Source organism: Hyalella azteca, unplaced genomic scaffold (genome assembly GCF_000764305.2).
Source record: "Hyalella azteca isolate HAZT.00-mixed unplaced genomic scaffold, Hazt_2.0.2 contig12133, whole genome shotgun sequence".
Taxonomy (NCBI): domain Eukaryota; kingdom Metazoa; phylum Arthropoda; class Malacostraca; order Amphipoda; family Hyalellidae; genus Hyalella; species Hyalella azteca.
The window spans coordinates 14,498-36,461 of record NW_025942098.1 but is presented as its reverse complement, the minus strand read 5'-3'; the positions used below and the strand labels follow the sequence as shown (position 1 = coordinate 36,461).

The window sequence follows — 21,964 nt, the reverse complement described above, 5'->3', positions numbered from 1 at the left end:
TTTATTGTATTCCAAAATAAATTTTTTGTGCCCTAAATTACCCTATGGGTAAAAGGGCTTATTGATACTGTGCCTCAGTAGAAGTATAGTAGTGCATTACGAGTGAGTTATAGAGACGAGTTGCTATTTTCAGAGGGTGTCATTATAATGAGATTGATATACGCTTCACATATACCAATAATAATCACGCATATAGGATATAAAAATATTATTTGTTCAGGTTTACTTCTAGCCATATTCATCACCAAAGACGAAACTTCTCGCACTCCATTGTGTCAATAAGCCAATTAAAGCCATCATCTATACATCATCAGTGATGTAAAGATCAGAACTTTATGTTTCTTCCTAACTTTATGAGAGCTTCAGAAGTTTATGTTTCTTCCTAATGACAGACTTAATATCAGCAGTTACCCAAGGAGGCCTTGCTTTTCTTACAGATATAAACTTCACAGGAAAGGATTCGTTACAAATTTTTGAAAGCTCGGATATAAAAGAGTGCATTGCTAAGTTGGGATCACTAATATTTGACAAAATTTCCGGTGGGAAGGATCGCATTCTCTCCTTAAACTGTTGAATATTGTCATCATTAATTAAGTTAACAGAACTTCAACTTAAATCTAGTTTACAATTCAAAATATTGAACTAGGTCAACAAAAATTCGGAATTTGGAATGAAGATAATCAGTGCCGATTATATATGCTTACAATGAATCCTTAATATCTGTAATAATAATATTTGTCAAATGATATTCTGATATGCTGGAAAGAAACGTTCACACATCTAAAGTAATACTTTAAATTAATATTAATGGCACTACTAGTCGGAATCCTCCAAGTCTGATTCATTAGCCCCAAATCAACTAGTAAGTTTGTATTTAACGGAACAGCAATTAAACTTTTTATTTTATACGTCGAAAATACAACAAAGATAAGGTCATAATAGATTTTTTGCCGTTGAGAGCCGTAGAAAAAATGCCGGAAAACGGCCTACATGGCAACCCTGGTACCCACCTCTGCCACGGTATCCTCGGCCACCACGTTAGGAGGCCGGGCGGTTAAGCACAGCAGAATTGTAGCAGTGAGTTGCGAGTTCGAGACCGCAAAATGCTGTTAATGTTCTGCGATGTTAAGAATCGGTGACTGGCCTATGGCCTGATAACGCTGAAACCGCTATTTTTTTATTATAGAGACAAATTATCAATTTTTTCATATGAATTTGAAATTTATTTAACAAGAAGTATAATGAAAATAATAATATAATAGTAGTAATTTTAAATTTTTACTCCTCTAAATTATATAGAAATTATGGATTGCAACAACATATGCTGATGTGCAGTACTGGGCACTGAATTGCATTGTAAATGTACATGCACTGTAGGCAGTGCCATGCAGGGTTGCCAGACGGTCTTTCTTCCGTACAACTTCCGCGACTCAGTTTTTTTCACTTGCGTTGGCCGGCTAAAATTTATGATAGGGGCACTTCCTACATAAATATGATTGGGATTCTTCCAAATAAAAAAAAAAAGAAATGGAATTTTTACTGCTGAACCTACAAATATACATACTAGTATATATCGAGTTATAGGCCTTTTTGGCCTGTTTTGTCGCGTTTTTAGGACATCTGGAAACCCTGGTCAGTGCTATATTACAATAATTTGCGAAAAGTAAACGACACTAAATTCCTTCTCGTATCTAAATTGCAGATGGAGCCACGGTGCAAGAATATACGAATTTGAGTTGAAAATTGTTCTATATAATTTATGTCATGAGAGGGTTCGAAGTATGCTACGAATAAATTAGTTTAGCTTCAAATCGCGTTCCTTTTCTTTCTTACTCAGTTACTGTTTATATATTTCACATATTGTTCATGTGAAAGAATCCGATAACTTAGGTAAAGCCAGTATATGCGCTCAGTTTTACAAGAAGATTTGCTTGCTATGTTTATATCTTTCCAGGTGAAACGTTGTAAGTTGACTGGCAGACTGGAACATATAGCGATATCTGAGCTCCAGAGCATAGAATTCGATGAACTGCGCAGATAAGTCGGAACGTGCAGACGGTAGCGCCGTTTTCCGGTTCAATTTGTACTCAGTCTCAATGATTCTGGCGACAATGGCGTAAATATAATATCAGGAACATTACCTGCGGTAATGTTCTTGGAAATTTATTGCTTCATACGAAAGATTTTCTTGCCTTTGGCGGGTAAATTTCAAGGATTAAGGGACATAACAGGGACAAAAAAGGTGGAGACATATAAGAGCTTAGTAGAAAAATAAAAAAAAATCTATGGAAGCGCAAACAAAAACAGCTGTAAAAAAATAAATCATAGGAGGAGTATTTACCGTAAATAATTGGGAAAAAATTAATAAATCGATTCCATCTGGAGCTGGAGAAGATGACATCTACAGGCCATCTCTCTGGTATTTTGATTCCTCACATTTCCTAAATGGCTAAATGATACAATATTTTTTTAACAAGGCACAATGCCAAAATTGACCAAAATACTGACAAAATCCATGGCGAGATCGCATAAAACTGAGCAAACTATACAGATATGTTGGCACCGTGTGGACGCTCTAAAAATTGCAACGAAGGATGGAGGGTGCTGTAGTAAGGCGTTTCACTTGGAGAAAAGAATTGTTTTATGCAATATAGGTCTGAAATTCATTGAAGTTATCCCTAAACTTTTTCGCTGTTTCCTCTTGATCATAGAGCATGTGGCCACGGATTGTAGTGACGGGGTAGCATATTTAAACCGACAGGTGTGATATTCGCCATCTAGGCCTTAATAAAATGAAACGCGTGAATTATTTCACAGTTTAGCGGGTAAGGATATTTTCAGGTAAACTCAAACCAATTTCAATACACAGTTGCTGCTTTCTTAAATATTTCCTTGCGACTGAAGTAAGTGAAAAAAGTTCCGTCCCTACATCACGGTCGCTGTGAGTCAATTTGATCTTTTAATATAGATGTCTTATTATTATCTCTGAAAAAAGAAACACAAATGGAGCTCATTACACATTTTTAAGCATATTCTGGATGTACAATTTTATATACTCTGATGCAGCCATCGAACGTTCATAGTACGTTTAACATAGAAAAGGTTCAGACACGTCAGCCGAATTTTGTATTTAATCCAGTTACTCTTCAAATCAGGAAAATGTCGTTCATGCTCAGTAGTGGTGTACGACTCCCATTTTTCGAGATACAGTGTTATGCGAAATGTTCATTTCTTAAATATTATTATTTATTGAAGCCTGTACCTACCGTTAGGTGATACGGCTGCTAAATGATTGTGTCGCTGTAGAAAGGAAATTCCTCGATGTGATTGCGGCAGCAGAGTTGGTCTTATTATCACTGAATGTGATTATAATTCTAGTGAATTATTCCTTCCATATATCAATAATAATTACGCATATACAGTATTATATAAAAATATTATTTGTTCAGGTTTACTTCTAGCCGTATTCATCACCGTAGATGAAACTTTTCGCACTCCATTGTGTCAATAAGTCGAAGTATTTCGAATTTAAGCCATCCTCAATCATCTTTACATCGTCAGTGATAAAAATTTGAACCGTTCAAGCAGAGAACATATAGGCCGCCGCGCATGCGCATAACTGACAAATACGCCGTCGCGCATGCGCGCAACTAATAAATACGCCGTCACGCATGCGTATAACTAATAAATACGCCGTCGCGCATGCGCACAATTAATAAATACGCCGTCGCGCATGCGCACAACTAATAAATACGCCGTTGCAATGCAGCTGTAACTGCAGGCCTCACTTCTTTAGCCTCTGAAAATCATGCAGAAAAACCAAGATTGGATATTTTACTGAAGATTTGCTTGAACTTTCCAGATTTTGGAATGAATTTTCTTGAGACGTGGTAGGAGGGTTTAATAGATAATATCTTCTTAACCTTTACTGTAGAAATAATCGATGAAGAGAAGTCTAATGGTATTAAATTCTAATATTATGATACTTAATTTTATACAAGATAAATTTCACATGCACAACTCTCCAGAAATTCAAATAATATTATCAACATTTGTTGTTTTTATGAAATCGTCTTCTCGTATTCTCACTTCCACTCTTAGTTACTGGGATAATTTTCGTGTCCCTCAATAATTTCGTATTCGTGCATTGAATTCCGATGCGCGCATGGATTGAAAATCGTTGAAAGTTTCGTGCATTTTTGTCACGACTACACGACGAAGAACTTCTGCCGAATTACTCCAACATATAAAGTACCTAGTGTTGCTTGGCAGAAGTTCTTCATTTATGCCAGTTTGATTGAAGACCATAGCAAGCTTTTTATTAACAATCTTCTCATTCGTTTTTTTAACGAGTCAAAGAAAATTTCTTGCTGGCGCCGGGAGACCAAGAAGCAGGTTACCAAACGACATTTTAATGGAATGTGACGTTTCGAATATGCAATATTCATTATCAAGCAGGTAAAGGTTTTGCAACACTCGAAATTTGGAAATGACGTATGTACATACAAAAGATATCGTAGAGACGTTCGAAATCAAAATTTAAAATTGTTTTAGGAACAAATTTAACAATCTGACATATGTGGTGGTTGCAAGTTGATAGCCGGAGTAAAGTTCATGTCTGTGAGTGAACGCTGGACGCCGTGTGCATAGACTGTGGGTCCAAAACACGTCACACGTGTGGGCTCGGCACAAGCCAAATGTGGAAAATTGAGTTGGTCTGAGTGCCTGATAAAGACCGATATTGCTCTATTTTACTATGGATTACTTAGTTTACATTTATTTCATGTCAGATATGCCTGACTGACGTGTTTCTCTTAGTATGCTGCCTACCTATTTTATTTATCTCATGCCGACATATTCCATTTGCTGGTGCTTGAGTTTGCCCAGGGCAGTCGATCAGGTTGTTGTGTGCTCATCAATCAAATACTGTCCGGTAGCTTGTTATTACATGTCTCAATTGTTTGAACGATTGAGTGACCAGTTGACAATGATCAATTTGTATTGAGGGAATTCAAACAGTGGATATGCTGCCGTGCTGCTAACGCTAAGTGTAATGGTCTCGGCTGCTCTACGCCTCTACCCCGCCCTGCTACTAAACAGGGTTGCCAGACGGTCTTTTTTTCCGGAAAATTCCGCGATTTATATTTTTTTTAATTGCGATTGCCGGCTAAAATTTATGATAAGGGTACTTCCTCACAGCTGTATACATACAAGCATGCACGGCGGCCATGCACAGGTTTGAGAATGGTGCCACTCATGTTCTATGTAGGTACTGTTATTGTAGCTATATTTATCGTCATCTAGGCGTGTCTTTTCGTGAGTTTTATTTATTTGAAGTAGTTAGTGTAAGTGATGCCTGAGGCTAAACCAGCATTCATTTACTCTGTTCTGTTTTGCCTCAAATGAGCATTTATTTCGGAGGCTCGGACCATTCACTAATACTTGCCTTTTTTAAACTCCTAAAATCTTGTTCTGAGCTACGCAAGAACTGATCTCTCTTACATTCTGAAGCATGTGACATTTGACAAGTGTCCGGTGCTTGTTGATGACACTTTCCTGCCTGGAGTGCTCTGGCTTGTGGCTGGGCCCAAGCTTTCTCCTTTTGCCCCCAACTAATGACTGAGATCAGCATCAGGCTGGGCAGTGCATTAGCACACGAAGCCATCAAATTCAAATCATCATCATCATCTGATCTCTCTTAAGAGCATTGACTTGCTGTACAGGGTACCTACAAGAGGCTAAAGGCCTACCAGCAACAAGCCTTCAGGCCCGACGGTCATTGATCAGGCCAGGACTGCCAGGGCTGAAATAGTTATACTTTTATCTGAATTATCGTGGCTCTAAATCTCTAATAGCTATAATATAATTTTAGAAGGTATGAAATCTTGGACTTGGGCCTCTAATGTCATGTATTTTTGTTTGACTGAAAAAATTGTGGTTTGTAGGTAGTATAAAATTTAATTATTTAATACATGGTACATGCCTAAGCACTCAATGATTTATTTAATGCAATATTTGCCGCTTCTAAACGACAAAATCATTCAGAATCTAAAGTGAAATTATTTAGAGAATATTACAAAATAGTACAAAAACATTAAAAAATTCATATCTGGATGCATATCATATCAATATGTGTTTATATTTTGAAACTAATTTCCATCATTTAAATCTCAGTGAGAATTTGGATCAAATCTATTTATTGTGAAACCAAACTTGGCATTACCAAAATATGGTGTGGGACACCAGCTTGGCAATGGCATCTTGTCATATGTTAACATCACTGCAAGATGTGTCATATGCCATGAAAGATTTGCAGCTTATCCCATCATTTTGTGTGTTTTTAAAAACTGTTGGTACTAGGGAAATTGTGAAATTTTCTGCTAAAGTTGATGCATTTTTTTTTATTTTAGAACATATTCATTGCAAAATTTTGTCAGCTACAGATAAACAACTAGTGAATGTAATCAAGTAAGGTATTGTTAACCTGATATTGGATTCCGAACTACTCGCGATATCAGAAACAATGCAGAAGGTGCAACGAGGTAGGCATTTTGATCCATGCTCTTATACTTTTCTTATATAATCATGAGAATGTATTACCTATCAGGCTATCCAGAATTCCACACTGCTCCTTATATTACATATCCTAGCTACCATAGGTATGGTCTTAACCCACTCATTGGTAACCTCATGCAATGGTAACCCTCATGCAGGCCTTTACAGTATATTATATGTTAATATTATAATTATAGTAGTTAACTCTCATAGGAACTAACCTATTAGTTATTATGATGAAGTTCAATTATATACTTGCTGCTTTTTGTGAGAAATTCCCTCATTTACCTGCAATTGTATTCCAGAATTCTATAACCAACTGTGATGAATATATACTGTAGTATATATCTATGTATATTGGCTTGGAACTGAAAATTGCCTGTAAGTTCCTCAACTCTTGATCATGACTTTTGCTACCATATTTTTTGGAAGCCATTGCACACAAAAGCTATAAATTCTCTGTGCCTTTGAAAATTATGAGCAACTACCACAAGGTTATGCACTTGATCTCATATTATTTTGCATTTTTTCTTCAAAAAGAAGTTTTAAATATAGTATTGCCATTTATTCAAGGACCTAATTAAAGCATAAGAAAGTATACTTGTTAAGAAACTGTTGATAAATTTTCTGTGAATTCCTTCCAGTAGTGACCTTTGGAGTTTTGGAAACAAGATACTGGGAGCATTGAAAATATTGTGACAGTTCGGCCATGTATTTTCCAGCCCTGCGAAGTGAGCTTGCAGCTTTGTCCAAGAAGCTACTTGGAGTCATTGGGTGAGATAAATATTCTTAGATCTTATTTTGTGGAAGTTTTGTTGTCAAAGTTTAATATAATGTGTGAAAAATCCATGTTTGATAAGGACTAATATGTATGTTAAGATAAAAAATATCATGTTCTCATATTGTGCTGTCTGTGTAAATATATTTGGCTCAATATACCAATATTTTTCTTAATAAAAGATGATGCCTTACATATAAAATGAGTAGCACAATATTATCATTGGCCAAACTATAGTTTGTGAAAGATTCTTGAAGGACAATAAAGTGCTACTCTGATTCAACTTTCCTTCTAGTCAGCAGATGTTGGACTGATTATGAATGCCAGAGATTTTGGAAATAGTTGCCTCTAGCCTTAGTTTGGGGCATGTTTTTGCTGGCTTTATTTTTCTTAATGTCACTGCATTATTATTATCATTAAGTTCACTTAGTTCATTTATTACATAATTTTCAAAATGTTATTATGAAATGAGTTTCAAGCAAATATGATTAAATGTTATGGTTAAATGTTAAATATGTTAGACCTGACAAGGCATGTGAGCATGATTGATTAGATGACTTCCATCCAGGATGTGTACCGGTCATGGAAAACCTGAATAGTCATGGAATTTGATTTTTCATTTTCCAGGCCTGGAAAGTCATTAGATTTCATTTCAGGTCATGGAAAGTTATGGAACAAAAGGCGTTTTGTTTTCCTTCAATGAAGTTGATGTTGCTTACATGGCCAGGACCATGATAAAAAAAAGCTTGCAGACAAGAAGGCAAGAATACTGGACAAGTTGAAGAAGTGTCCAGTAGTCTTCAACTACTGGACAAGTTGAAGACTACAACACAGTTGAAGAACTGTCTCAATTTGCTTGTTGATGCCAAGAGATTCCCTAACACAGATGTGGATGAGATGTGCAACTTTAGAGATGAATCACAACATTGCATTAAATTGAACACACAGTTTCAAGTATTTTCAACTTCTGATGGTCTAGCAGAGGTGGGCAGTAGCACGCTACATGTAGCGGCCGCTACATTTTCAGTAGCGGTAGTGGCACTACATTTAAGCAATTGTAGCGGTAGCGGTAGCGCCCGCCTATTTGGGTGACGGTACGTGACGGTACCTATTTCCGGACGGCAACTTGCCGTCCGGAAATAGGTACCGTCAAATGGGGTAAAAAGGGACGGTTCTGAGCGTTTTTTGTTTATAACTTCTTACCATGAAACATTTCAGAAACAAGTTTAGGCTCATTTTATAGCTCTTTGCGAGGGCTATCGAATGGCATCTTCAAAAAAATTCCACATGCTATTTGTAAGGTGCTAGACGCAATATAAAAGGCTCCTGAATTAATCTGGAAATGGGGTAAAAAGGGACACTTGAAATAAAACTCAATTTTAAACATATGAAGCATGCAGAGTGTACTCATCTATTACTAACAGTACTCTGAAGTCCTCCTCTTCCTTTGTAGATGATGTAAATGTAGAATAAATGACATTTTCTGTGATTTTCACTTGTTTTTCCTTTATTGATATGATATTACCATATTCATTAATTACCGTATTATTAAAGTGATATTACTGTATCCATGGACATGCCATTGAGCATTGACAACAACCTTGTCCACTGCAAGCTTCATATCAGCAGCCATGTAGCATTTTTTCTGTATCTGTAAGCTCACAGGATGGTTTGTAATTTCACACAATTTTAGTCGAGTCAAGTGATTTCACTATAACAAAAAAGATCGTAAAAACATACCTGAAACAGAAAATAATGTTTTCGTGACAGCCATCATATGTTTTAAAGAAATAAATCATAGTTTAGGTCAATTACTTTTCATTCTATGATGCCCGGTGCACAATTCTATATATAGCATTCTATGTACAATTTTTTGACCACCGATGATGCACTAATTTTTTGATAAGGGAATTTTTTTCGCCAAGTGAGGTAAATGTAATCAAAATTCTTTGTTGTTAATCAATTTTTTTGTTAACTGGAGCCTTTGCTAACTGAGGTTCTACTGTAAATGTATTTTTAAGGGTGTCCCTAATTACCCCAGGGGGGTGTCCCTTTTTACCCCATCGCGCTGAAATGGCTGCCATTTTTTTGGAATGAGATAGGCAAAATCTGTCAATTACGTTTTCAAGCCGACACCTGGGTGCAACTTTTATGTAAGTAAAATTTTTTAATATGGCAAATAATTTTTTTGCTCCAGACCTTAGCAGAGGTACTTCTCCAAAATCGCACTTTTCACACTTTTTTTCAGCAAATTTTTAGAGATAGTAAATGTTTGATTTCTTGACTAGCTTTATACATAATATATAGTGAAAATGTTGAAGTTTACGCCACTATTTTTAGTTTTGCAATATTTTAATTAGTTTAGCTGCTACAACATTTCCACGAAATGTGGGACGCGCGTCCCTATTTACCCCACCCATCCCTTTTTACTCCGTTTGACGGTATATTTGGCTCAATATTCCAATACTTTTCTTAACAAAAAGATAATGGCTGATGCATAAAATGAGTACTGGCAAGTAGGTGACTTCGGCCGCCGGGGCTGACTTCAGCCACACTTACAACAGAAACAAATAGCAGCAAAACAAAATTATAAATGTTGGCCAAAGTGACTGGGGTGATTTTGGCAACCTGGGCTGACTTTGGCCAAAGTTTATTATTTTGTTTTGCAGCCATTTGTTTCTGTTGTAGGTGTGGCTGAAGTCACCCCATTAGACAGTAGCACAATATAATCATTGGCCAAACTACAGTTGGTGAAAGATTCTTGAAGGACAATAAAATGCTACTCTGATTAAACTTTCCTTCAAGTCAGCAGATGTTGGACTGATTATGAATGCCAGAGATTTTGAAAATACTTGTCTGTAGCCTTAGTTTGAGGCATGTTTTTTGCTGGCTTTATTTTTCTTATTGTCACTGCATTGTTATTATCATTAAGTCCACTTGGTTCATTTATTATATAATTTTCAAAATGTTTTGATGAAGTGAGTTTTAAGCAAATATGATTTAATGTTATGGTTAAATGTTAAATATGACCTGACAAGGCATGTGAGAATAACTGATTAGATGACGTCTAAAGTCTAAAAATTACAACAACACATTGCATATTGCTTAATAATCTGTAATATTAATATCAAACGGAATATTATTATCAGCCCACTGAATTATCATACTGAATTACTGATTTAAATTATTAATACTGTGATTGTAAAAATTATGATTTATATGATAATAAAAAGGCAAAAATAAATACCGGTACTTAATTTTAAAGCAAATAACTGCATGGAGCGAAAACTATAATGATGCGAAGTACCATGGTACGGATTATTATTGTAAAAAAAATTGCAGCTATATTTGCGCAACTGCTACATTAGTATTACATGAGACTGCACGTTCCAATAAAGTTTGTATCCTAAATTGTTGAAGTCAAAACATGCCCAATAGTTTCTGAGGGAACCGCAAGCACATAAATCTCTCTCTCGGCGCTGTCAAGTGCTCCTTCATAGCAGTGCCTTCTCTCCTTCCCGGACCGTGGGTGGCCAGCGGGCGGCCAGAGCAGGTTAGCTCCGGCCGCCCACTGGCAATTCACCGGCCACCTAAAGCCGCCCCTTGCCTAAAACAATATCCTTGAGGCATGGGGTGGGTTAGCCACAAATATGTGGCTGAAGTGCTAACGAGACCAAGGGCTGGTGACGGCCGAACTTACACGCGAGTGCAGATTTTACAAAGATCTGCTGGTCCCAGGGAACTCCGACTTCAGGGAACTCAATGTTACAAATTATAAATTAGTTAAAATTTATAATTATAATATAATAATTATATATTATAATATATTATTTATATAATATAATATAATGAAGGAATATAACCTTCAATGAAGGTTATTAGTAAGAAAACAACCAATTTGATAATAGAGTACAATTTCGTAGAAAATTTAGAAGTATGTCGCTCGCTGATTAAAAATGTAGAGGAGGGGGAGTGGAGGAGGGGAATGTGCAGCCAGACGCTAGAAGGCAGAGCCTGGCCGAGAAATTTTAACCGCGTGAGGCCGTTTGGGTTCGATACGGCGTTCAGCGACCACTCCACCTGACTCTTAAGTGTAAAAAACTCAATCGTTATTCCCGCTTAGCTTAATAATTGATTTGTTTTCTGCCTACATTTTGGTAGTACATTTAGGTTCTGCCCAACATGAAAGGAAATGAAAGTTCGTTCATCATTTTTCCTTATTGCTTTGCTTGAATTTCGTGCTCGCTATAACACGTATTGACCTTTAGTTATATTTTACAATGAAAAATTAAAAGCTGCCGTTGCACAGCTTCTTCTCAACGTGATCCAGCTGAGAAGAACGTATAACAGATGCCGTCCTGATCGACCGGATTGTTTAGTCAGTCGATATGTACTGCAGCTATAGGCTTCTATATTTACAGCTATAAGCTGTAAAAGTTGACACAATCTTTTTATTTTAGAACATGTTCATTGCAAAAATTTGTCAGCTACGATAAACGACTAGTGAATGTAATCAAGTAAGGCATTGCTGACCCGGGATTGGATTCTGAAATCTGAACCACACGCGATATCGGAACGGAAGTTCGGAACCACGGCAGTTCCTGATTAGCTCAGTGTATCAATTGTCACAGCATTGTAAGGTGTAACACGTGCTAGGCTTTTTGATCCATTTTCTTATATAAACGTGAAAGTATATTAACTATCCAGAATTCCACACTGCGTGGTGCGTGACTCCTTATATTACTCTTCCTTGTTTCCTATCATAGGCATGGTCGTAACCCAGTCATTGGTAACCCCTGTATACTATTATGTTACTAAAATTATAATTATTGTAGGTAACTCTCATGGAAACTAACTTGTTAGTTATTATGATGAAGTTCAATTATATACTTGCTGCTTTTTTTGAAGAAGTCCAGCATTTACCTGCAATTGTATTCCAGAATTCGAGAACTAACTCAGTAACTGTGAAGAATATAGTACATATCGATGTTAGACTGTTAGTATGTAATATGGCTTAAACTCAAAATAGCCTGTAAGTTACTCTATGCTTGATTCTGACCTTTGCTACTCTATTTTTTGCTACTCTATTTTTTAGATCTTGTTTTGTGGAAGCTTGGTTGTCAAAGTTTGATATAATGTGTGAAAAAATTTATTTGATAAGGACTAGTATACATCTTGAGATAAGAAAATAATGTTCTCTCATATTGAAATGTGTTGCCGTCCGGAAATAGGTATATTTGGCTCAATATTCCAATACTTTTCTTAACAAAAAGATAATAGCTGATGCATGAAATGAGTACCGTCAAGTGGATGACTTTGGCCACTGGAGGTGACTTCAGCCACACCTACAACAGAAACAAATGGCAGCAAAACAAAATAATAAACGTTGGCCAAAGTGACTGGGGTGATTTTGGCCATTAGGTTGACTTTGGCCAATGTTTATTATTTTGTTTTGCAGCCATTTGTTTCTGTTGTAGGTGTGGCCGAAGTCACCCCATTTGATGGTAGCACAATATTATCATTGGTCAAACTATAGTTTGTGAGAGATTCTTGAAGGACAATAAAATGCTACTCTGATAAAACTTTCTTTCAAGTCAGCAGATGTTGGACTGATTAAGAATGCCTGAGATTTTGAAAATAGTTGCCTGTAGCCTTATTTGGGGGCATGTTTTTTGCTGGCTTTATTTTTATTATTGTTACTGCATTATTATCATTAAGTTCATTTGATTCATTTATTACAAAATTTTCAAAATGTTTTAATGAAGTGAGTTTTAAGAAAATATGATTAAATGTTATGGTTAAATGTTAAATGGGTTGAATCTGACAAAGAATGTGAGAATAACTGATTAGATGACTTCAATTACTAGCATTTCTGAGGCAAACTAAACCAGTGGCTTAGTTTTGTTCAAGAATAATTTCTGATTCTAAATTCCTAAATTCTTGCAAAATTTAGGTAAGAATTGGATATTCTTGTCCAGCTGGGAAGGCTGGACATGATGATTTGACATGAATATCTAACTGTATGTCCCTATTTAATTCTGCCTCTATATATGACAAATATTTACTATGTATTGACTCTAGATTGACCATCTCTTTCATTTGCAGGACGCCGCTGCGTACATTGGCCACCCAGAAGCTCACCAGCTTCCATAGTGATCTCCAGCAGAACCTGGAAAATGGCACTTACCGTCTTAATGAAGCACCGACGGTGATCGACATAGAAAATAACAAAATTAATGTGAACAAGGATGGATTTAATTTAGATGTGGTCAAATATTTCGAGGGTCAGGAAAACTGGAACACGAAGGAAATTGTAAACCCGAAGCTGAAAGCCTCAAGTTTTGGGGACTATTACTGCGGGCTGTCTTTGATGCCCTCAAGTTATTTTGAGTCAAGGGAGAAATTTGATTATCTGTACTCGCTTCGATGGCAAGGTGATCCATCGTTTGATCCAAACGATCCAGTGGAGACCATTGAAAAAATTTCTTTGGAAAAGGCTCTTGAACTGCTCACAGTGACGCTGTCCTGCAATATGGAGTATTATTTGGCTAACCGGGATGAAATGGAGAAGGATTTAGGGCGCAAGCTGGATAGTTTCAATGCAGAAGATGAAAGTTCCATGAAGAGGTTAGAACGAGAGCTTTTCTACAACCAAGTCATCAAGATAGTCGGTGAGAGCGAGGATGATGACAAGGCAACCTTTTCAGTGATGCTCAAGGACTTCAGGGCTTTGTTCCTTGAAGGCAATGACAACTTCGCAACGGCAAGACGAGGCGATTATTACCTGCTTTTCCATCACGCCACCTCATAGGAAGGTTATAGGTTTTGGAACTAATCAAGTGACGATTGGAGCTGTGCTGCTGAGAGAGCTGGGCGCTAAAATAATGGTCCCAAAATTGACTATTTGAATTTTATAACAATGACCATGTAGTATCTCTTGTATGTGTAATGTAAAGCTTATTTTATGTTATTTAATGTCATTCTGGGGTAAGTTGACCGATCAAACTTTATTGGAAATTTTTTACACATTCATGAAGCTTTCAATATTTTTTAATGAAAATATTTCTATGAAATAATTTCCTATGATCTCAAACTTCCTGCGTCACAAAGCCAAGTAGCAGAAGCAAATATTATGTGTCCAGCAGCTCTACTTTCTGTAAGTCAGCCCAATTTTGTTTGTATTCTTAATTTAAATATTAGAAGCTATACTCCATGTAGCTTCAAAATATCAATAATATGTTTACCTAAAAGTTAATCTTTCTGAATTTTTATTCACCTTGTATACGCTTCCTCTTCTATGCAGGGCAATTATGTACGTTTACAATTATTGTGCACCTATATTGGTTCTCGATGCTCCAGGTAATTATAATCATAATTTAGATTCCTGCCTACATCATGAAATGTTTGTTGATGACTAAACTTAATTTGCCTTGAAGGTTTTTATTACAATAATAAAATAACTAATATTCAGGAATTAAAAGGAGAATTTGTAGGATCCCTCCAGTCGAAACACTAATCTAGTCTGCGTGATTCATGTGTTGTAGTAATTAATATTATCTAATATTTTGTGTAAATTGCGATCGGTTGCAACAAAACCTGGAGCTGAATAATATTTTCTCGGGTTTTCCGACGCGCTCATATTTGGATGAACTCTTCATAACATACGTACAAGGACGAGGTATTGAAATCACTACAGGCCGTAGGTCTGTCGCCTATAAGAAATTTACTACACTTTATTCAAGATATGCCGATAATGCATAATTTTGAGTTCATATCTCTTGTTTTTTTAATGAAATCACTACGGCCGCTAAACCGTGTTTCTGTTTGACGTGTTAATATTAGTTCGTATAGTAAGGCCAACTTTGCAATCAGAATTAGAGAAGTCATTGTTATGTGTCAAGCAAGAGCCGCTAATAGAATTCATAATGGGTTTAAAGTCCTCATTAGCAAAAGTGACATAAGCTTTTATTATAACCTTATTCGTGTGCTCCATGTATGCCGACGACACAAAAGTTTATANTGCCGCCGCCGGTGCCTAGAAAACAAGGTTGGCCGGAATGGCTCATAGGCTTTTAACCTTGAAGAATAACCTGCTGATGCCTACAACTCAGTGCCAGCGCCACAATCAGGTAATATATTGAAATCAGTGATGTATTATGTAACAATTTGTCAAGTTTTGTTTTTCCAGGATTCAGTCCTTCAGACAGATTGAGAATTGAGATGATAAGTGAGCCAGCCTTCTGGACCTTTCAGCTTCAACATAACAGAAAAGTGGGGATGTTATTAAAGTTTATACTATTCATTTATTTGTAAAATAGTGTTTAAAATAAAAAAATGTATTCCGCAGCCAGATCATGGTGCAATTCTATAGGTTATTCAAAAGAACCTGGTCTTGTGTCATTTTGAACCGATCGACACTTCTTTACGGACCGAGGAGTGAGGATCAATCATGTAACACAACCTTACCCGGCAAAAGCTTTCTTGCTTCTGAAGAAAGGGGCAGTTCGTCAGCTGAGTGATACTGGCCGTGGGCGGGCCTTATTTGAATTTGAACACATGCATCCATTTGAAATCCTAGACCCATAGGGCCATAGTTATAGTAGGTATACAAGTCAAAGAGCCTAAATTTTTAATATCTATATAAAAAATGTACGTTTCTGCATCGATTATAATGCTGTTAACATCAACAAACTTTGAAGTATCTCTAATGCAAGAAATACTTGCTTAAACAATTTTATTTTCATTATAAGCGACTGGATGCAAAAATCGGTCGCAAGAACCAACATAGCCCAGAACAACAGTAATTTTGATCGATGTTAATTTCTAAATTAAAATGTATTTAGCCAGTATTTCTTGCATCAGAGATACTTCCAAGTATTTCAATGCTAACAGCATCAAAATTCACGCAGAAACGTAAACTTTTAATAGGTTTTACACTGTAATTTACGCTCCTAGTCCAAAGAACTGAGACCGATTTCAAATAAAAAATTACTAAATTGAATCCATTGCGCTTTCTGGCACCTTCTCTCACAGCCATGGTGCAGAGGGTGGATGCAGTGTCGCCAATATATGGGTTTTTAAGCCCTAAGCGTCGCCGGGTAATTTTAAGATGAGTCGCCAGGTAATTTTTAATGAAAAGCCATTTACGCTGAGTAATGAAAAACTATTTACAAGCCATGAACTTATTTAAAAGGTTGCATGCACGTGTTACTCCAAATAACTAATTTTACCTTAAAAACAGTCTGATTGTACAGCAAGTGTCAACTGAACATGTGATAATGCAGTCTGACCACTCTAATGTGACCACAACTACGTAATTGTTAACTTGATGTTTACATTTTTTTGGTGGGAACTCATTGCAACTGATTCCGGACAAGCTTCACTGCATACTGATCAATCCAACATACCAGAAAGTGCGGAAACCTTACTTTTTTTAAATACTTGGCCAAAGACTAATAAATATATTAAATGAAAGAATTTCAATCTAAATGTGTCGGCAAGATCTTCTGAAGGCATAAATTTTGCTACTGAAGCGTCGCCAGAGATCTTGCAATATTCATCCACTCTCTGCACGAAAAAGAGCTTGAACCGTTGTCGAAAGAGGACGTTCCTGTGAACCTCTCTGTTTTTCTTATCATTGTGATTTGTGAAAGTGCTAAACGATCCCTCAATGACTAATACATCTGAGGGTCAAGATCTTATTGATCCTGGTGCTTCACCAAACGCATCAGAGTCTTAAGTAACTAAGGAATTTCCCAGTTCAAATATTTATTGATTTATTACTATCAATTTCGAAACTCCACATATTTCTAAAGGGAGTTGTGATGAGACCATGGGGTCGAACTGTTGAGTTTAGACCATTACAACTTGCAAGAGGGGCCCAAGGGACAAGGGCATGGGGCCTTGTGAAGGGTTAAGACCGCCGCATGGCGGTGGACTGATAAGTACTCACAATAATTCCCTGCCACCATGCGCCGCCTCACTCCTAAATTCCATATGAAGATGGGCCTGGTCTCAATTCTCAAAACGTCTCATGGTCATAGATAAGGCATTTAGAATGCCACCATGGCCAACTCTACTTCATATATTACTTTTGAAGTTTTTATTTATGTAGGCCAGTATTTTGATAAAAAATTCAACATTGAAAAACTGTGTTTAATAATTTGAGAAAAAGTTGTTCTGTTTCAATGAAATCAATGCCACACAACATAATTACTAGGAAGTTCAAACTTCAAAGAGACATTTGAAAAATTGAATTAGCTACACTGATAAGATGAATTAGTTAATTAACCATAATTGAAGACAATGATATGGAGAGCAAAGTGAAATATAATAGGGATCCAAATGATATACCGTATACTAAGGAGCCAAATGACCTACATACACACACAACAAAAGCAATGCACACATCTCAATGATCTCAGTGTCTCGTTGATTGGTCCGGACTCTGGTTGGCAGTTAATATATATACTTGATGGAATTTCAGTCGGCAGTTGCCAAGTGAGTGAGAGCTCATTTTTATTACTGAAGATGTGGAGCAGTGGATATTTTTTTATATTAAAAACATTCTATCTTTTATGTTGAAAATAACAAGGTTTTTTTCTTACAAATCTTATAATGATCTCTTTCTTATACCTTAATACTTGAGATTAACCATTTTATCATTTTGAAGACTCCAGTCACTACAAAAGTTTAGTTTTCACAAGCATATTCATTCTTGAAATATTTCTGAAATAATTGGGAAGTTTTTATTCCCATATATAATAGGGATTCATAAATTACGGTACTGAATCCATTTATTGTGATTTAATTCATATGGTAATCAATAGACGCCAATGGAATTGTTCTATCAATGATTTATTAATGTCACAGCAACAAATATTGACATTAAAATCAAGAATACCTCTTGTCTTGTTTACTTGTCTAGGTGCTATTACTATAAATGTGAAACATTGTTGAATGATGTTCTTGATATTCATAACAGATTGATAATATTTGCATCATATTTATGAAATTTATTGCATCATATTTATGAAATTTATTAATGTTATTTACCATAAAATTATTAATTTTAAATACTTAGGTGTGTTTTTAAATTAAAATTTTGAAAACATCACTGCAAGAACATTTTAATAATGCCTAAATTATAATAACATCTAATTTTAATTAATGTTACATGCCTGAGTTCTCAAAGTCCTGCCTCTCTCAATTATCAAAATAAAGTAATTATCACTTCTATAAAATGAACATTTTCTATAATACAAGTTTTGTATTATGGTTTAAAGTTTAAACCAATTTAGAACATTTTTCAGTATTAGGATTTTCTTGTTATTGATATCATAGCCATCTTCAATGGCACATCAGCAACATCTTCATACTTGCATACTTACCAAGTTGCCATTTATCAAATAGGTACTACTATGTATACTGATTACTAGACTTATCTTTCAGTTATTAGTGAAACTGTATTGAAAAGAAGCCAATCTGAAATATTGGCTATAATTTTCATTGAATTAAAGAAATTCATTTCATTATTTATTTATTAACAAATTTATTTATTTATATACCAATGCATTTATTTATTTAATATCATTCATTCTGTATTCAGTTGAACATGTCAACTTCTATATTGCAGGTGCTGCATCAATGCATTTATTTATTAACAAACTTATTTATTTATATACCAATGCATTTATTTACCATCAACCGGGGCTACTCAGGACAATTTTGAACGTTTTCCATTAATAACTTCTTACCATGAAACATTTCATAAACAAGTTTAGCCTCATTTCAAAGCTCTTTACAAGGGCTATCACATGGCTTCTTCAAAAAAATTCCATATGCTATTCGTAAGGAGCCAGAAGCAAAAAAAGAGTGTCCCGAGTTGCCCTGTCGAACGGGGCTACTCTGGACACTTGGAATAAAACTTCATTTTAAAACATTTGAAGCATGCAGAGTGTACTGTATGTAAATTACGCAAATTAAGTTTTCATGCTGACACTTGTCTGCCACATTTTTCTAAGCGAAATTTTTTAATATGGCAAATATTTTTTTTACTACAGACCTTAGCAGAAGTAAATTTTCTAAATATCGTTTTTCACCATTTTTTTAGGAATTTTTCAAAGCTAGTAAATGTAGTACCGGTACCTATTTTTTAACTTCCTTTATACTACATAGATAGGAAAAATGTTGACCTTTACACCACTATATTTAGTTTTGCAATATTCCAATTAGTTTTGCTACTAAAACAGTTCTACGCCGTGTCTGAGGACTGTCCCGAGTTACTCCGCCCGTCCCAAGTAGCCCAGGTTGACGGTATTTAATATCATTCATTCTGTACTCTGTTGAACATGTCAACTTCTATATTGCAGGTGCTGCACCAATACATTTATTTATTAACAAATTTATTTATTTATAGGTATACCAATGCATTCATTTATTAAAAAAAATTATTTATTTATATAGCAATGCATTTATTTATTTAATGTCATTCATTCTGTACTTGTTTGAACATGTCAACTTTAATATTGCAGGTGCTGCACCAATACATTTATTTATTTAATATCATTCATTCTGTACTCCATTAAACATGTAAACATTTTTATATTGCAGGTGCTGCAGCAATGCATGCGGCTGAGCAGCTCTGCGTGCGCCAGGCAGCCTGCAGGCCCAAGAAATTCTTCTGACGCTCGTCAAAACTTTGAAGAACCAGTCTTTGATTCTCATTTAATTCATGGATCTTATAATACAGCATTTAATACTCCCCTTAATTATAATACACAATCATCACACATATTTAATAATGGATTCATGAAGAAGCTATTAAGAAGTTTATCTTTTTCCGAGGTCGTGCAAGCTTCACATAAAGCTCGGAATATCCTTGCCAGCCGTGAAGTCCTCCCGAGCGTTGAAGGACTCTGGCAGGACTTAAAATTTAGTGAAAAACCTCCTAAAGGATTTGAAAAATATTTCAGAAGAGATGCTGGTGCAAATGAGGTAATGTTTTGCTTTTATTTACTACATTTCCTGTGAANTTTAAAATTTACTGAAAAACCTCCTAAAGGATTTGAAAAATATTTCAGAAGAGATGCTGGTGCAAATGAGGTAATGTTTTGCTTTTTATTTACTACAATTTCTGGTGAATATTCATGTTTGTATTTAGCTAATTGTTTTCATAATTATTTTTCAATAATATAATATAATAATTAATATTAATACCTACTTATTATCTAAAATGAGAGAACAAATGGAATTTTTTGCCATGCAGCCTAGTAGGTACTTGTATTGATTGTTTTTTTATTAAATATTTTGATTGTAATGTATCATAAGGTAATTAGGTTAATTAATTATTAATTATTATTTCAGTTAATTAATTCGATATTAAGACTATGTCGTGCTCTGGTAGACAGTTTACTATCAGCTAAGTATTTATAATTGTAAAATTGTAGGTATACTGAGAACAAATAGAATTTTTTGCCATGCAGCCTAGTACTTGTATTGATTGTTTTTTTATTAAATATTTTGATTGTATTGTATATAAGTTAATTAAGATAATTAATTATTATTTCAGTTAATTAATTTGATATTCGGACTAGGTCGTGCTCTGGTAGACAGTTTACTATCAGGAGAATATACAAATAATTACCTATTAAATATTTAGGTATATATAATTGTAAAATTGTAGGTATATAAATTTATTTTGTTTTCTTAAATACAGCAATCCCTTGATTAGCACGGTTTTGAATACCGCGGTTTTGATTAACGCGGAAAAAAAAATTGCAACCTACCCTTAATCTACGCGGTGCTGCTCACTTTTATCAAACTACATAATTTTCCTTTCCTTTGCTATTTTTGAGGATTCATTATAATTATTTTATATATTCTTAAGTTTGATTAGTGCGGTTTTGCTTAACACGGTAAAACTCGGGGATTTATTAACTGCGTTAATCAAAGGATTGCTGTATGTAATTTTATAACATGTGCATAAAATATCATTTCTTAGCACAACTAATTATGTTATTTATGTAGGTATTGAGAACCCAATGTAAGAAATATATGCACTTCAATTTTTAAATTAGTTAATAAATTCTAGAACCTACTGGTATGGTAATCTTGAAATCATAGTTGAAAATTATAGTGAATTTTAAATGTAAAGTTAATAAAAAGTAGAGTTGAAGTTATCTGAACATTAATATAATTATAAATCCTAAATATTCATTTGAATAATTTCAAGCGAGAGAAAAATTTGATGCAAAATACAAAACATCCTGGAAATTAGGTGTGGCAAAAATTTAAAGTGAGGAAAATTTTGGAAAATTATTTATAATTAACAGGATTTATTATAATAATTTTCAACAATACATAAGTTTTAATTATAGCCTGCAGCTTCCAAAGAAGACGGCAGCGTTCCACCCAAGGCAGCAGCTGAGGCACAAAAAAAGATTCCATCTGAGAAACCTCTGGACTTCAACTTCTTCTACAAGTGAGCTAAGTTCTGCTACAAGTGAGCTAAGTTCTGCTACAAGTGAGCTAAGTTCTGCTACAAGTGAGCTAAGTTCTGCTACAAGTGAGCTAAGTTCTGCTACAAGTGAGCTAAGTTCTGCTACAAGTGAGCTAAGTCTGTCTCTTATA

The 21,964-nt window shown here is 35.2% G+C and overlaps 2 protein-coding genes across 4 annotated transcripts; both read left to right on the top strand.

The window, feature by feature from the left end:
- Positions 1 to 5,152: 5,152 nt before the first annotated feature.
- LOC108670602 lies at positions 5,153 to 14,565 on the top strand. Of its 3 annotated transcripts, none has more exons than XM_047883146.1 (3): positions 5,153 to 5,236; positions 7,200 to 7,329; positions 13,439 to 14,565. In XM_047883146.1, exons 2-3 carry the CDS (start codon positions 7,265 to 7,267, stop codon positions 14,142 to 14,144), a joined length of 771 nt encoding a protein of 256 aa, XP_047739102.1. In that variant the 5' UTR covers positions 5,153 to 5,236; positions 7,200 to 7,264; the 3' UTR covers positions 14,145 to 14,565. The 3 variants fall into 3 exon arrangements, with proteins under 3 accessions (XP_047739102.1, XP_018013558.1, XP_018013557.1); XM_018158069.2 differs by having other exon boundaries at positions 5,153 to 5,265; XM_018158068.2 differs by lacking the exon at positions 5,153 to 5,236 and adding an exon at positions 6,832 to 6,936.
- A 794-nt stretch (positions 14,566 to 15,359) lies between these two features.
- On the top strand, positions 15,360 to 21,819 carry LOC108670601. The gene is made up of 3 exons (XM_018158067.1): positions 15,360 to 15,462; positions 19,946 to 20,329; positions 21,712 to 21,819. The coding sequence occupies exons 1-3, from the start codon at positions 15,391 to 15,393 to the stop codon at positions 21,817 to 21,819; spliced, it is 564 nt and encodes a 187-aa protein (XP_018013556.1). The 5' UTR covers positions 15,360 to 15,390.
- Positions 21,820 to 21,964: the final 145 nt, after the last annotated feature.

What these genes read in the sequence shown, in the direction of transcription:
- LOC108670602 (XM_047883146.1), top strand. Translation starts at nt 7,265, where the DNA reads ATGTATTTTCCAGCCCTGCGAAGTGAGCTTGCAGCTTTGTCCAAGAAG. An exon ending in AAGCTACTTGGAGTCATTGG is followed by an intron (nt 7,330 to 13,438) that starts GTGAGATAAATA and finishes TTTCATTTGCAG; the next exon opens with GACGCCGCTGCGTACATTGG.
- LOC108670601 (XM_018158067.1), top strand. Translation starts at nt 15,391, where the DNA reads ATGGCTCATAGGCTTTTAACCTTGAAGAATAACCTGCTGATGCCTACA. An exon ending in AGTGCCAGCGCCACAATCAG is followed by an intron (nt 15,463 to 19,945) that starts GTAATATATTGA and finishes TTTATATTGCAG; the next exon opens with GTGCTGCAGCAATGCATGCG. An exon ending in GAGATGCTGGTGCAAATGAG is followed by an intron (nt 20,330 to 21,711) that starts GTAATGTTTTGC and finishes TTTTAATTATAG; the next exon opens with CCTGCAGCTTCCAAAGAAGA.